Source organism: Gadus morhua, chromosome 4, assembly GCF_902167405.1.
Source record: "Gadus morhua chromosome 4, gadMor3.0, whole genome shotgun sequence".
NCBI classification, from domain to species: domain Eukaryota; kingdom Metazoa; phylum Chordata; class Actinopteri; order Gadiformes; family Gadidae; genus Gadus; species Gadus morhua.
In genome coordinates this window covers 36,384,350-36,401,119 of record NC_044051.1, presented here as the reverse complement: position 1 = coordinate 36,401,119, position 16,770 = coordinate 36,384,350, and the positions used below count along the sequence as shown (strand labels likewise).

General features: G+C 39.5%; 1 protein-coding gene and 1 long non-coding RNA gene across 2 annotated transcripts in view; one reads left to right on the top strand and one right to left on the bottom strand.

Annotated features, from left to right (window-relative positions):
• The window catches only part of LOC115541761 (uncharacterized), a 60,656-nt gene that overhangs the window by 12,891 nt on the left and 30,995 nt on the right, over positions 1–16,770 (bottom strand). The window contains exons 13-16 of the mRNA XM_030353604.1: positions 13,723–13,923; positions 12,920–13,063; positions 1,480–1,690; positions 680–877 (exon numbers count right to left, since the gene is read on the bottom strand). Of these exons, the coding sequence (XP_030209464.1) occupies positions 680–877; positions 1,480–1,690; positions 12,920–13,063; positions 13,723–13,923 (754 nt within the window). The remainder of the gene's footprint in view (positions 1–679; positions 878–1,479; positions 1,691–12,919; positions 13,064–13,722; positions 13,924–16,770) is intronic.
• Positions 6,282–7,574, top strand: LOC115542648 (uncharacterized). Its single transcript, XR_003976589.1, has 2 exons — positions 6,282–6,779; positions 7,029–7,574. It is a non-coding gene; the product is annotated as an uncharacterized LOC115542648 (long non-coding RNA).

Here is a 16,770-nt window from a genome sequence, read left to right as displayed (position 1 = left end):
TTACAGTGATTGGATTGATTATTGCCACGAATACATTCCTTAGTTGAATGCGATTCGTTTGTCAAATACTCTACCTTGGATTGTTTGTTATGCTTGACCAAAAACGTAAAAGACATCACAGTAAAACAATGGCCATGTACTGCCCAATATTTTACTACAGTAGTCGACAACATTTGGCTTGATATGAATAGGCCCACTTTAAATATGTCCCTTTGTTTTCCAACATATTTCCTAATTTATCTTTCAGAAATCTGGTCTTCGTGTCCCACTCTGCTTTCTAATGGAAGCAGACCACCTAAAAAGGCTGTTACAACTCACTTGTTTTAAGGTGGCAGGGTCATTCAGTTCCTGGATGTCCTCTGAATGCACCTTCACCTTGACAACCCATCTTCTAGTACCTGAGTCTCACGCACACACACACATATTTAATTGCAAGAATTAACATAGAAGAGTTATTACAATGTTTATATTGAACGTATTAGATTTCCTAATAACATGCCTAATACAACTCTAAACCAATTGCAAGAGTTACTTACATGTACAGAAAAACGGATGCAACTCAGCACTGGATCGTTGGTTCAATCCACCAGAGCTAGTCATCACCGCGCAACTTTGAGAGAACAGCGCAACAAATGAATCTTCCTCCCAGAGCCTGAAGGAGGAGTTGCGCTTGTCTGACCAGTGCCACGCATCTTTGAAGAGGCCAATCAAGGCATGACCTCCACCAACTGCATCCCAGACAGCCTGGTTCTCCTCTGGGTTCCTGATGCTGACCAGGTCCGTGTGATGCTTCCTGCAGTACACCTGCGCACCCGTCCAGCTCAACACCTGTCTAACCATGACATATTGCCCCCCCCCTTGTTGGTTACCTGAAAAAAGCATTCATTCTTTTGTTTGCATCAAATGCATTTTATAAATTATACACTTAACAATGTGTAAACGGTATGGGTTTTAAGGTGTTGCAGGTGAGATAAGAGTTAAGACATCCTTTCTCTCTCTGCTCCCTCCCGGCATTTCACATACCTTTGATTGACAGACAAGATGTATTCCCTGAACCAATCAGGGAACTAAGAGAGGCTCTTATTGGTCAGAGGGGACCCTGGAGCGTTTTCAAATCGAAATGATCTCATACAGAGGAAGTCGCGGTCAACTAGAAACAGATTGTCTGACAAAAGGCTGTGTCTGACAAATTACTCTCAAAAAGTAGCTTAAATTGTAGTTAGATCTTACCTATAGCACCTTAAAATTGTATAAATTATGAATATATAAATACATTACTATTGAAAGTGTATTGTCCATACTCATGATTGTATGTTTTCCTTACCATCATAACACACGAACCAGCTTGTACTGTTAACAGGGTACCACTTGCCAGATTCGTATTTAATCAAATGACTAGTATTGTCCATTCCAACGAAATTGCGGTAATCTCTCTCTCCCTCTTGGTAGAAGTCCTTGTCTGCCAGTGACCAATGCCACCTTTCAGGACCCCCATGTTGAAGACCGATCCATAGCTCATCAGCTCTGTCTGCATTTAAGGCTAGCAATGACTTCATTGCCCCCATGTCGTCTATGGTGGCCAGGTCATGGCCTCTTTCTCTGCAGTAGCTCTGGGCATCAGACCAGGATTTGGGGGTTTCAATTAAACAGTGTTGGCGGTAGTCAGCACAGAAGGACGGGATACACAGTCCTGGTAGGGGAGAGAATCACATGACTTACTGTGGAATATTTCATATTCATGAACTAATATAAAGTAAATATTAGTAAATATTTTGTTCTGAAGAACCCATTTTACTTTTGAGGCATACACCCATGGGTAACGTAAACAGAAATACACCTACCTGAGATTACAAGAGTTTGTATCCATTCCATTGCATTCATGTCAACGTAACCTAAAATTAATATAAAATTGTCAAGTTAGATCTGCCAATTCACTTACTTTAAGTTTAACATACATCTCCACAATAATAAAGCATTCGAAAAAAGTAGGGATATTTTTGTTAACCATAACCATAACAAAATGTATTATATTAAATCATTATCATTCAGATGGTATCATTTTGTATACTTTCATTTATCAATTAATGTAGGCTGCTACTAAGTGGTACCATTCTCCTCTGCTAACATTATGATCATGCAGTATGTTAGTCACTTACCTTTGGTTATCCTTGTGTGGTGGTCAATAAATCTTCATCACCAGCTTGCTTTACGACTCTCTGGCTTTATCCAAACTTTTGCACAAGATTTATATTCTAGCTCTCCGATTTGAAATGCAAAATAATAGCAAGGAAGTTTGTCGTTGCCATCGAATCCCGAATTTGACTGCTTTGCCTACACTGGAAAAAGGGTTTTAAGCCGTACTTCATCTTATTATTATTTTGTAATTCAATTCAAATAAACATTTTTTGTTTTATTTTTAAAATAACTTTTTTTGTTTTATTTTTAAAATAACTTTTTTTTATTTCAAAATACTGTGAAATATAGATATTTTTAATTAGGAGCTCAATTAAGAAATATCCATTTTGACAAATGTAAAATTTTAAGGTTGTGTATTCAACTGATTAATAATTTTGTCATTCAATCCAAATATTTTTTTTTTGTTTTCTTCCTAAAACACTGTTATATTTGATTAGGAGCTCAATTTAGAAATATTTGTTCAGACAAATGTACAATTTCAAGGTTACGTACAAGCCCGCGCATGCGCATTAAATACAAAGACGCTTACGACTACTGGACCAAACCGCAGTGTTGCCAACTTAGCGATTTTGTCGCGACAAGCGACAAATCTAGCTTCTTTTTCAGCTGCTATTGGTGACTTTTGGCGACTTTTTGAGGTGAAAGCACTATCGCTATTACCTCTTCACAACGAGCACCGGGTGCCTGCGCGGCCCCTCCCCCGTCTCAACGCACTTGCAGGCAGCTCAGTCCTCGTGGTAAAAAGCAAACTCAGGAACCGGATGTCCTTGCAGACCTTAAACTCCATCCTATACATCCGATATGGATTAAAGCAGAGTGGATTAAAGTCCACCAAAAATCATGTTCCCTGACAACGTAAAAACATATGCTTAAAGCACTGCAGAAGGAAATCTCAATTCCAGCTGATTAAAGTAGATAAAAAAACACAAAAATTATAGGTTAAAGCAACATATAACAACATAATGTCTAATCATTGTTGGAAACGTGGTATAAGCGGAATGTCGCCTTATAGAAAAACTTTACTTTGACTGTGAAATGCAACCTTGACTACCCCTGCATCACCATTCCCGTCATACATTATTTCCAATAAGGGGAAACCCTGTCATGTTGAATTCTATAACTCTGATCCTTCATGCAACTTATTGACATGTCTCACGCAAAGTCAATGAGGAGTGCGATGTTTCGTTGCATACAAGATCTCCGCCGGGGCCAGATAGTAAAACTAGCCGTCACGGCCCGGTAGTAAGTGTATACAAATAAGGTTTGCAAATATCCTTCCTTCCAGTTTGCCTTTTTTTGTTTTAGGTTGAATACATGGTTTAAGGAATACAACCAAGTATTGTTCTATAACACGTCTATGTTGAATAATCGATTGTGATTGTTGATTGTTATTTCTAATCATATAAACATGACCACATGTGTATGATGCATCGATTGTGAAATTCTGGGCCGATACGATGTTTAAATTAACAATTTGGCCGACAGCCGATGCCGATGTTTTATTTTTTTTTGTTGTTGTTGTTGTTGATGTTATTTATTCCCCCTTTCGTGCCAGGGAAACTACACCTAACCCCTCACGCACGCACGCACGCAGACACGCGCCTCTTACACACACACACACACACACACACACACACACACACACACACACACACACACACACACCCTGGCAGAGACCCTCCTATCGTCGAAACTGCCCCTCCGGAAGATTAAGTTGATCTCCTTTTCAACGATCAAGACTACTGCTCTGTCCCTGAACCGGCTGCCATGGATATGTCCGCATCCACTGCTGAAAGCGTCTCAAATGAAGTACAGGAGCTGAGAAAGGAGCTACAGGAGTTACGTCTCTAGCGAGAGTTTGGACTGCAGCGGTGTGCTGGCTCCGACGCAGGCATCCGAATTTACATTTACATTTACATTTAGGGCATTTAGCAGACGCTTTAATCCAAAGCGATTTACCATAAGTAGTCTACATTTGTCATAAGAAGTGCATCATTATATCGCTTACACAAGGGTCAAGTCACCTTTTCACAGTCACATTTTTTGTATTAGCCTATGTCATCAGCCTGGTCCCCATGTGACGGGGATATGTGTCAGGCAGGGACATTGTTGGTAAGAAAATAGCTTTACGTTACAGATTAATATTGTTATTATTTCTTAATAGGTCTATGTGAAATGATAAATAGCACACAAGTAGTGGCATGTTGAGAGATGGTGTAATTGGAGTTGGGGATGTCCATGTCTTATCAGAATTTATATATATGAATGTGACCGCACCAATAGTACAGAAACAAACAATATTTATAATACAGATTTGTGTAAAGACTTACAGAGACGTGTTTCCAGTTTTTTTCTACAAATTTTATTTTTAAATAGTTGAAAAAAGTCATGTTATTATTCTATGAGATGAAAATAGGAGCACTGAAGCGACAGCGCCAGAATGTGACCGTCTCCAACTCCACCAATGCTGGTCCTACAACAAAAATACTATTAATAAACAATTGGAAAAATGTATGAATTGATAACACCCTACTTATCTGCATGCAAGTAGGCCTACACACGGCAAACCACCAAACCGCGCCTCCCAAAGATACGGCCCGGACAGGAACACTAACGGTATAGGCTGCAGTATGACTTTTACAGAATTTGAGGGAAAAATAAAACGTTACAGAAAACTAAAAACGAAATAAACTAGGCCGCCCGCTACTTAAAGGGCTTTGAGTGTGAGAAAAGTGCTATACAAAAAACAAGTATTTTTATAATTATTATTAGGGGTCCGAGCAACGAAGCTGCTTGGTCCCCTATTGTACCCTATTGAGGAAAAGGGTTACTGGAGGACAGGGAAAACGGGCTAGACTTAGGATAACGCTTGTAGGACCTATAGTAACTGAGTAGAAGTAAACGACGAACTGGCGCCGGCTGATTGGAGATCCCCGGCTGAGGTAGGGACCGGTGATTGTAGATTGCAGACAGGTGTGTAGAGGGAGTGAGGACCAGTGGCGCCAAGCGGCCACTAGATGGGGGTGTTGTACCGTGTGGCAGGACGTGGCGTAACACGTCCCTGCTACCAGCTTCATGATTATGACTGTATATGCCACAGACAAATAGAGTGGTATTGTTAACTATTACAAATGCATGTTTCACTGTTTAGATTAATATTGCCTTTACAGGGCTCATCTCTAAAACACATGTGGTAAGTCATGGCGATTTAAGATCAAGGGTAAACAGGGCGATGAATGGATTTGTATCAAAGACCTCACTTCATATAACTAATGTGTAATATGTTACCCTTTTGTAAGTAATGCTTGAATTACTGTGTAGAATGTATTGTGGGCACCTTCGGTGGTAAGATAAACGTTAATGTGATTGTGCAAGGAATTCACCGATTTTGGGGTTACCTCACAGAGCCTGGGCCACATGGGTCAGTTCTTTGCAAACCAACTCAGGTTCTGAGCAGTTCTCTCGTATAGACCGTGGGTTCTATCCACGACACCATCTTGAAATTTCAAGTGGCTGTGAGTTTCTTGTCAAATTACCCTTTGAGATGACTCATGGCAATTGTCATGCTTGTATCGCCAACTAAATGATTTATTAACCCTAACTGCTCCACTAAGGTGGTAGCCATCTTGAAAAATGCCCGCCATCTGGACATTTCTGGTAGCTGTGGGTGGCTGTCAATTGACCCACAGAAACTGCTCATGCCCATTTTCAAACTTGTATCACCAAATAAACGATTTTAGTATATGCTACACGTGAACCTCCTAAGATGGCGCAATTTGATTGGTTCGCTATCTCGGGATATTGGGCAATATCCCATGATTGAGATCTCAAACTCGGGATATTGTTTTCATCACAAAATGTCCCGCTTTGTTCGCTAATAAAAACCGGAAAAAAGTGTTATCTTGTTTATTTATTTATTTTATCCGCCAAAAGCAAAGTGAATAGTGGGGAATAGCCCCTGAATCCGAAAGTCGAGGGGGCTGTTTACTATCACCGCACTGCTCCACTAAGGTGTCGACCTTCTTCAAAAATGGCTACCATCTTGACTTTTCTAATGTCTTGGACAATATATGTACTTGCAGGGGCGCTGCCTGGCGGGGAAAAGTGGTACTGATTCTAAGGGCCCAGCCCAACGCAGCACGGCCCACGGCCCGCGGATGGCAATTAATAATATAATATTAATATTCTTGCCTTTTTTTTTTTTTTTAAATGTCTCATTACAAAGAAATGGTAATTGGAAATAAACGTATTAAACTCACAACTGTCGATTTCCATAACGTTTTCGTTAGTTAATTAACATATTGTCATTTGGCCTTCCCCCTGAGCTCTTGCGAAATGGTTCAGCCGCAACGCACGATGCGTTGAATCGAACAGCATCCGAAATGTGAGATGCTGGCACTGGCAGCAGGTGTACAGAGCGGCTGGGCTGGCTGAGGTCAGGTCTTAACCACATGATGGTGAGCTGGTGGTGACAGCTACAGAAATGAAGTCAGGTTGGCAAAAACTGAAGGAAAGACGGGAGAAAGAGGAGAGGGCCAAAAGAGGCAGGCAACTGGTCACTCAATTATTCGCCAATAAAGAAGGTATGCTCACTCAATGACCTTGCGTTTTCAAACTCTATCAAATGGTAGGCTGACAAGCAGAATTCTTGGATTAGCCTCCAAGAGAGCATGCTAGTTAGCATAGTTTCCTGTTTAAAAACTCCACCTTTATTGTCACAGCGAACAAACGGCAAATGTGGACGAACGACCGTGATAAACTAGTCTTTTAATACAAAATATTTTTTTCAAAAGAACCTAACGTGTCTTAAATATGTGCATTTTCAACTTCAGGAGGAGGACTAGATCCGCCCACGGCCACCACGACTGGATTCCATTTCGGAGAAGGAGGTAAGCAACATTAGTTTGGTAGGATGTTAGTTGCTTTAGGATGAAAGTTTTGAATGAGGGTGCCTTCTAGGCTAGATCATATTTCAGTATTTAACGGTCAGTCGTTAGGTTCGAGAAAACAGAATGTTTTTCTTTCTTTTACTGTAACTCTTGTTACTTGTATATTTTTATTGATGTCTACAATGTGGATCCATTGATATTGTATGCAATTGCACTGTAAATTATGTTCTTTGTTTACATTTTGATTGTTACTTGGAGCTATTTTTTGCACTTTAGACTTCAGCAATTAAACTTTTTATTCATGAACAGTGTAAATTGAGATTTTTTTTCATATTGTTTGAAGCTGAAGTGTAAATATTTGTGTTGATGTCAAGCAATTGTAATGTTAATTCAGTTCCTATAAGAGTCTATCTTTTTAATGTATCTTTTTTATGTACTATTTATGGAATTTGAAATTGTACTTGCATAATAAATATGTGTTTAAAGTAAGCAGAAACGGTGGATTTTTTTGCAGTGCATCATGTCTTCTGAAAAGACTATTGCAGTTATACAAGGTATGAAATTGTGAGTACTCTTATGGTTTCTTGGGGCTCTGGCTGTGAAGCATCCACAGGCTTATGCTGCCATGTACTGGTTTAACATTGTAATGTACTCTCAATTACAAAGCAAGGTCACTAACTACATGAATGGGTAATCAATAATCAAACTGACAATTGTAGTACAGTTTCAAGCTGCTTACAGACAATTTTAGCATAACAATCAAATTTCTGTATTTGTGAATCTGTACACACAGCTTTATTTTCAACACAAAATTCCATTGGATTTCCATAGGTGTTTGTGTTGTGTGGAAAACAGTGTGTTTGGATTTGCTGAAAAGTTGATGTGTTGAAACCAAACTGGGTCAAGTCCAATTTTAGCATGAGAGAAGGACATTGTTGTAAAATTGTGTTTAAGCAGCTATTGGACAATATGTATAAGACTGCTGCCTAAAAGACAGTAGGCTATAAATACTTAGTTTATTACTTGAATTACATGATGTCACTAACTGAATGAAATACGTTTAATAAGTAAGTTCATACCCTTATTTAAAGTCACACAAACCCATACTCCATGAAGGGGCAACGAAAAGTCTAACTGAAGTGCTATTGTGATGCTGGGCCATGTTTACCAAAACAGTCGATAGATGTTGGGGGGGGCCCAAAATTAGAATCTTTCATAGGGCCCAAAATTCCTGGCAGCGCCCCTGTGTACTTGTCATGTGACCCATGGAGACTGCTCATGCCAATTTTCAGGCTTGTTTCACAAATTGAAAGATTGTAGCACTTATCTGCACCACTAATAACCCGTATGGTTGCAAACAGACTAACCCCTAAAAGTTCTTCCAGAAAACCTATCGATTATAGAATAGTGTATTAGTTTCAGTGTTAGTTTGTACATTTGTAGAAGGGGTATTTGTCAGGGGCAAGAGTCAAGAACAAGTATTGTGTTATGACAACTTAGCAAAGCATACTATTCGTTCATAAAAATGTATAGACTACAGAGCAATTCACAAAGATGAAAAACAAAATGCATTAATTACTTTATTTTAGTTTTGTTTCAAATTGTATTTCAGTGAATAACTCCTAGTTTGTGTTCATGATAATAATTCCTGAGGGGTATTCCACGAACAGAGGTTTAACAAACACAGAGTTAGCGCTGAACTCGTTGATTGACCCTGTGGCAACTAAAACAGAGCTGTCCGTTCCACCGCACGGGTTATGCATTAGTTCAATCAACACGGGGTTGGTTAACACAGGGTGGTGCGCGTCCACGCAAACCTATGAAGACGTGATGTATAGTTCATGGTAATCCTGATCGATACGTTTATTTCAATGAAGTGGAATTCCAGGTTCTCCTGGAGAGCTATGACGAGGAGAAGGACATTATCACAAGAAAAGGGAACGCTAAAGCCTCTGCGAAAGTTACATGTCAGAAGCATGATCCTTAATATTTGAGCCATGAATCCATTATTATCGCAGTTAAGCACCCTTTTCTTCCAAAAAAATATGTATATAAAAAGATATATATATAATAGGCTATGTACTGCGATGGCTCCCGAGCGGTCAGCGGATCAAATAAAAAAAAATGAAGTAGCCTAGGTTTAAAAACATCAAACAAACTGGTAAGCTTTTCCCACCATCGTATTGGCCTACATAGGCTATATTTTGTCAGTCCAATTGTCATACCATATTTGTCACTCCTGCATTTAAATAAGCCCTTTTTTTTTAAAGCCAATCGTCAAAAGGCAGACAGTCGGCACACTGGATCTGGCCCTCAAATTGTCTTGACCCTGGTGGAGGAGCTGGCAATAGATATAAATTCAGGGCACCCTAGCATGGAGGGGGTAGGCTACCTGGAGGTACCTCCTCAGAGAGTCAGGGGCCATGTGGGTACCCCACTGGTTGAACGTAGGTTTTTCTGTTTTTCTTGTATATTCGATTTTTGTTTGTCTTCGAAGTAACGCATGCAAACCGTGTACGAGGCCACAGCGCAAATGTTCCAAATGTTTTATTTTGGTAACTGGGTAGAAAACCTAAGAGTGACAATTCATTAACTTCACAGATCAAGATGGATTAGTGCTTTTAATGGAGCCGCCGTCTACGATCGAACCTTCTGTAAGTCTGTTGTAAGCGCCTCTCGGCATACTTGGCCAATATTGCTCTTTGTATGATAGGAGGCAGATGAAAATCTTGGTCCGGACGTGGATGGTTCATCTGAAAGGACAGATATGTGCTCAGCATCTCCAACATTATAGAGAAAATTACCATTTGCAAAAAAACGGAGGACTACGCAAATAGTCTGGAGTGAACTGAGGCCAGGTCCTCCTCGATTGGTAGTGTTGGCCATGTAAGGCTGGAGAAGGCTATTTAAATATATTAAAGATTTTCGCAAGAATCTACATCTCTCCAGCAAAAAGTCTTCCAGATATGCCAAGATGTCGAGCCGTGGTCTTATTAATCGCTCCCGGTAGATTGCACGAATAATTTGCGCTCCGATATCAACAGGCCTCTCATCAAAAGGGCATGCCATTATGAACACATGACATCTGCGGGGAACGCAGGTTTAAATACCCAAAACTGGTTTATATGTACCAAACTTAACCTGCGCAAAACCTGCGCGGACCAGGTTTGATTCAGAGCATATGTTTCTATAGTAACTAACTAACATACCATGTTCATTTTGCAACGGAAAACCTAGGGTTACCGCAAACCCTGTTAACATGTGATAAAACCGGCTTTTTGGAATACCCCTCTGAACAGTGAATTATGTTATTTATTATTATTACCAATTTAAATAAATACATTTTGGAATATATAACACGGAAATAGGCCATTACAGGAAATAATGAACTTGACTGTAGTATGTGGTCTGGCCCGAGTCTGACCGATTAGATCCTGGGTCTGGGTGAGGCAGCATACCTGCTAGTAGTGGGGTTAAACATCATCCGCCTGTGTCCTGGTTTTAAAGCCACCTAGGTGGGGTGTGGCAGCCACCAATGTAGCATGTGGCAGGGACATTGTTACAATGCATTATAATCATCAAGACCAATATGAAATCCTAAACTGAATCGAAGAATTTAATTGCTTCCCATTCAATATTTGTGCATTTTAATTTGGAGATCAGCCAACCGAAATCTCAGAGAATAAGTTGGGAGTTCCAGAGTATAGAGAAAGAGGGACCTTAATACCTTATTGAAAAGTCAACCAGGAAAGATCAATAGATTATAATTCTGATGTGTGATAAACACAGCGATTAATAAACCATGGATGGATGAAAACTGCAACAATTTAGGCCAATATTTCTCATAACAAATCTTGCCTTGAGCTATAATCTAAATTTGATTCAGGTTAATCAGTATGTATCAAATCAAACAATCAATAAACAATCAAACAAAATCAAACAATCCTCCACAAAAAATTATTTAAACATCTTATAACTCAAATCAAAGAACATATTCAATGAAATGTTAGCCAATGGTGAGATACACCTACGTTGAAAGACAAAATCCTAACTAGATAGATCGAAACAAAGTTAAAGCATGAAAAAGTCAAGTCTCAGCCCTGACCTGAATATGTGGAGTGGACATGTGTCCCTCAGCAGTCTCTGTAGCTCCAACATTCTGCTCATATACTCTTTAAGGCTAACCCTTCTTTAGTTACATCATACAGCTAGCCAAACTTAAGAATTGGTCATATATAGCAAATTCATGATTATACATTCAAGAAACGCAATTACTTCATTATACCTACATAATGTTGCCCCTGAAACACAGGATCCGATGCATCCAGAAAACCGAGCTTATCATGTCTTTAAGGTATAAGACATGTGACCCCATTGGCATTCATGGTTCCTACAAAAATAAATAGTCCCTTACATCTTCATTCCTGTTATGGTTATGCTGTTCATCATCAAATTAAATATAAATAGGTTACTGAGAAAAGGGTTACTGATTACTGATTTCCTTTCAGCAGAATTGAGGTCATCTGAGGACAGACTTTTGATATCTATAATCTACAGATTTGTGAGACTATTCAATATTACAGAGGTCTTGGGATTGCACTCGTTCAGTGGATCAGTTTAAACATTGCAGTCTTCTTCCTGACACTGCTCCTTGGTGAAGACCTGTCCGTCGGAATTGGTTCTCCACGCTATCTTATGGTGGTTGCTCAAAGCCGCTTCGTTCAGCAGCTTTTGGGTCTGAAAAAAAACAAAAACGTTATTTGCTCTAGAGCAGGCAATACCTCATGGAACCATTATGAATATAACAGTTTAAATTTTCTGATTAAAAACAATGACAGAGGCCCTGCTTACATAAGACAAAATCTAGATTCTACAGCCCTTAATCTTATTTCTATTGTATCTTAAAAACTCATCTTTTACACGAAAAGCACCCCGGGCTCTCAACCGTCTCAGGCTCACAGGCTCACTCACAGTTTAAGGTTTGAACCACAGCATGGTACTCACATCTCCTTGAATAGGTGGCAACCTTGGTTAATAATTTACGGTGATTGCATTGATTAATGCCACGAATACATTCCTTAGTTGAATGTGATTCCTTTGTCAGATACTCTACCCTGGATTGTTTGTCGTGCTTTACCAAAGCTTAAAAGACATCACAGTAAAACAATGGGCATGTACTGCCCAATATTTTACAACGCTAGTCACTACATTTGGCTTGATATGAATAGGCACACCTTAAATATGTCCCTTTGTTTTCCAAATAACATATTTCATTTATATATGAAATCTAGTCTTCGTGTCCCACTCTGCTTTCTAATGGAAGCAGACCACCTAAAGGCTGTTACGACTCACTTGTTTTAAGGTGGCAGGGTCATTCAGTTCCTGGATGTCCTCTGAACGCACCTTCACCTTGACAACCCATCTTCTAGTACCTGAGACTCACACACACACACACACACACACACACACACACACACACATACACACACACACACACACACACACACACACACACACACACTTTAATGCAACAATGAACGTAGAAGAGTTCTTAAAATGTTTATATTGAATGTATTCAATTTCCTAATAACATAGCCTAGGCCTAATGCAACTCCAAGACACTCACAGGAGTTACTTACATGTACAGAGAAACGGATGCAACTCATCACAGGATCGTTGGCTCCATCGTCCAGGACCTTTGGCAGTCATCACAGCGCAACTTTGAGGAAAGAGCCCAACAAATGAATCTTGTTCCCAGTGTCTGAAGGAGGAGTTGCGCTTGTCCGACCAGCGCCACGCATCTTTGAAGAGGCCAATCAAGGCATTATGCGGACCAAGTCTCTCTGCGACTGCCTGGTTCTCCTCTGGATTCCTGATGCTGACCAGGTCCGTGTGGTGACTCCTGCAGTACACCTGCGCCCCTGTCCAGCTCATCAACTCTCTAACCAAGCCATATCGGTGTCCACCTTGTCTGTTCCCTGAATAGTGCATTCATTCCTTTGTTTGTATCAAATACATTTCATAAATTATACGATTAAAAATGTATCAACGTTATGGGTTTTAAGGTGCAGTAGGTGAGATGAGAGTTGTATAGAGGGAGCAGAAAAGAGCAGAACAGGAGACATCCCCTCTGCTCCCTCCCTTCATTTCACACACCTTTGATTGACAGACAAGATGCATTCCCTGAACCAATCAGGGAAGAGAGGCCCTAATTTGTCAGAGAGGCCCCGGGAGCGTTTTCAAATCGAAATGATCTCATGCATAGAAAGGCGTGGTCAACTAGAAACAGATTCTCACAGCACATTAATAGCTGACAGATGGCTAGGCCATATCTGACAAATTACACTCAAAAAGTAGCTTAAATTGTACTTAGATCTTACCTACAGCACCTTAAATTGTATCGATTATAAATAAATACATTATTATTGAAAGTGTATTGTCCATACTCATGAGTGTATGCTTTCCTTACCATCATAACACACAAACCACAAGCGTGCATTGTTATTAGCCTTCCACATGCCAAATTTGTGACTAACATAACGACTGGTATTGTCCATCCTTCCGAAATTGCGGTAATCTCTCTCTCCCTTTTGGTAGAATTCTTCGTCTGCCAGCGACCAATGCCACTCTTCAGGACCCCCATAATGAAGACCGATCCACAGCTCATCAGCTCTGTCTGCATTCAAGGCCAGCAGTGACTTCATTGCCCCCATGTCGTCTATAGTGGCCAGGTCATGGCCTCTCTCTCTGCAGTAGCTCTGGGCATCAAACCAGGATTTGGGGGTTTCAATTAAACAGTGTTGGCGGTACTCTGCACAGAAGGACGGGATACACAGTCCTGGTAGTGGAGATAATCATATGACTTACTGTGAAATATTTTCAAATGCATAAACACCAATGGGAAAGATGCCCACATAGCTGGTGTACTTGTATTGTAAAGTAAGTAAATATTAAATGTTATTAAATATTTTGTTCTGAAAAACACATTTTACTTTCGATGCATACACCCATGGGTAAAATAAACAGAAAAACACCTAACTGAGATTAGAAGAGTTTGCATCCATTCCATTGCATTCATATCTGCATAACATATAATTAATTAAAAATTGTCAATAACGTTAGATCTTACAATTCACTTACTATTAGTTTAACATACTTCTCCATAATAATGAAGCTTTAGAAAAAAGGGATATTTTTGTTATTGGATAACCATAACAAAATGTATTATATGATATCATTATCATTCAGGTGGTATTATTTTCTATACTGTCAATAATATTCAGAACATTATGATCATGCATCATGGAAGACACTTGCCTTTGGCCGTTCTTGCGTGGTGATTAATGAATCTTCATCACTGACTATATACGACTCTTTATTCTAGCTCTCCGATTTGAAATGCAAAATAAAGATTTAGCCATGAAGGTCATCATGCCCTTCTAATCCCGATTTGACTGCTTTGCCTGCCTTGACGCTATCCACAACTTTCGCCCATTCTAGCTCTCAGATTTGAAATGCTAAATAACGCGTTGGCCAGGAAGTTCATCGTGCCCATCTAAACCCGAATTTGACTGCTTTGCCTGCCTGTGAGTCAGGGCATAACCTGCTCATTAAAGTAGAGCAAACCTACATTATAGATTAAAGTATCATAACATAATATATAATCATCATCGTTGATAGGAAGACGAACAGAGATCTCGCCAACTAACAAACATCTGTGAATTTCTAAAAGCAAGTGTTGAGTGTGTGGTTAAAGGCAGGTTCAACCTGCCTCACCTGGCCCAAGTCGAACTGATTAGACTCTGGGGCTGGGTGAGTATGCACACCTGTTTGGACAAAAAAAATGTGCACAGGTAAAACCAGCCATCAACACACACTCTCGGGAGATCTTATACATGGCAGCATGTTACATCTGCTCTGTGAATCATTTATGCTTCAAACGCTGCAATATATCTGTTTCAACCTCATCCCCTGTGTTCAGGATTCGGAGGAGCCCAGAAAAGACAACCAGGAGGTGTTTGGCAGCGGACACTGCTTCAGGAAGTTACCAGTTTGAAAAGCTTCTAACAGACCTATGTATCTTAAATTTGACAGGAAATGACGTCTGACAACATTCCCTCCACCCCAACACACCTTCGTAATGAAAGAAGGATAGAGCTTTCAAAAATATTGGAAATGGATGTTCATTCGTGATCTATAAGTCGAGCTGGCGTTGACTGTAAATAGTTCTCTGGTTGATGTTCTTGAAAGAGGATTTCAAGTCAAAGTTCCACTTTAATGTGGGATCAGTTCATGCATGACTTTTCTGTGGGTTGTTTTATGTAAGCTCCTGCACCAAACACTTTTTCTGTGGCTTTGTCCCTGCGTGTGTATGTTACCCTGTGTGTGTGTGTGTGAGTGTGAGTGTGAGTGTGAGTGTGAGTGTGTGTGTGTGTGTGTGTGTGTGTGTGTGTGTGTGTGTGTGTGTGTGTGTGTGTGTGTGTGTGTGTGTGTGTGTGTGTGTGTGCGTGTGTGTTTGTGATAGAGCAAAGTTCCTTTTCTATCACCTGACGTAATAAGTATTAGGTGAATAGGTCGCATTCAGGTGTTTATTGCACTCACGCGTTGGCCTTTTACATGCCCATTTTGTGTTGTGTATTAATGTCAGCTCTTCGATGTAAGACATATTTTCTGCTGCTGGCACTGTGATCTTTAAACGGACCTCGTAGGTTTGCGTGTGTGTATTTGTGAGAGATAGATGAGAGGATCAGTGTCTCCCCCATAACGTCATAATTAATAATCAGGTTGCATTTAGTTGTGCACTATGGTTGGAAACTGAAAAAACCCTAAAAGTTCTTCCAGGACCCTACCGATTTTAGACTGGTTCATCAGTTTCAGTGTTATGTTGTCAATTTGTAGTAGTGGTATTTGTAAGGGACAAGAGTCATGAACAAGTATTGTGTTATAACAACTCAACAAAACATACTATTTGTTCATGAAACGACTACAGAGCAATTCATAAAGACGAAATGAAGTATATTTAATCTAAAATTACTTCATGATAGTTTTGTCAAAACAATACAGTTACCGTTATTTTTGTAAAGTCGTTTTAAATTTTTATTTCACTGAATAACACCAAATTTTTGTTGATGATGATAAACATAATATGTTCTGCACAATGTGATATATGGAATGAGGCCTAATGTTACCAGTTAAGTGTAAGTGTAATTTAGCTGTGAACAAAATGATGTTACTTATTATTATTACCAATTAAAAATAATAGATTGTGGAATAAATAACATAGAAATAGGTCATTACAGAAAATAATGAACTTGTGGTCTGAATAGTATTTGGTCTGGATCGAGTCAACCAAGTTAACTAGGAAAGATCACTACATTATAATTCTGATGTGTGATCAACACAGTGATTGATAAAGCATGGATGGAGGAAAACTGAAACAACCCCATAATTCACATATTCAAGCTGGCCTAGAGCTATAATCTAAATTAGATTCAGTTTAATCAATATGTAATATATGTAAAAAATTAAGGATCCTCCAAAAAAAACATAAAAAACATGTTATAACTCAAATAGGAGAACATATTCAAATTAAATGTCAGGCAATGGTGAGATACACCTACGTTAAAGACAAAATCCTAAATAGATAGGTCTAAACTGCTGTCCCAGTCCAGCTCCACTAATTGAC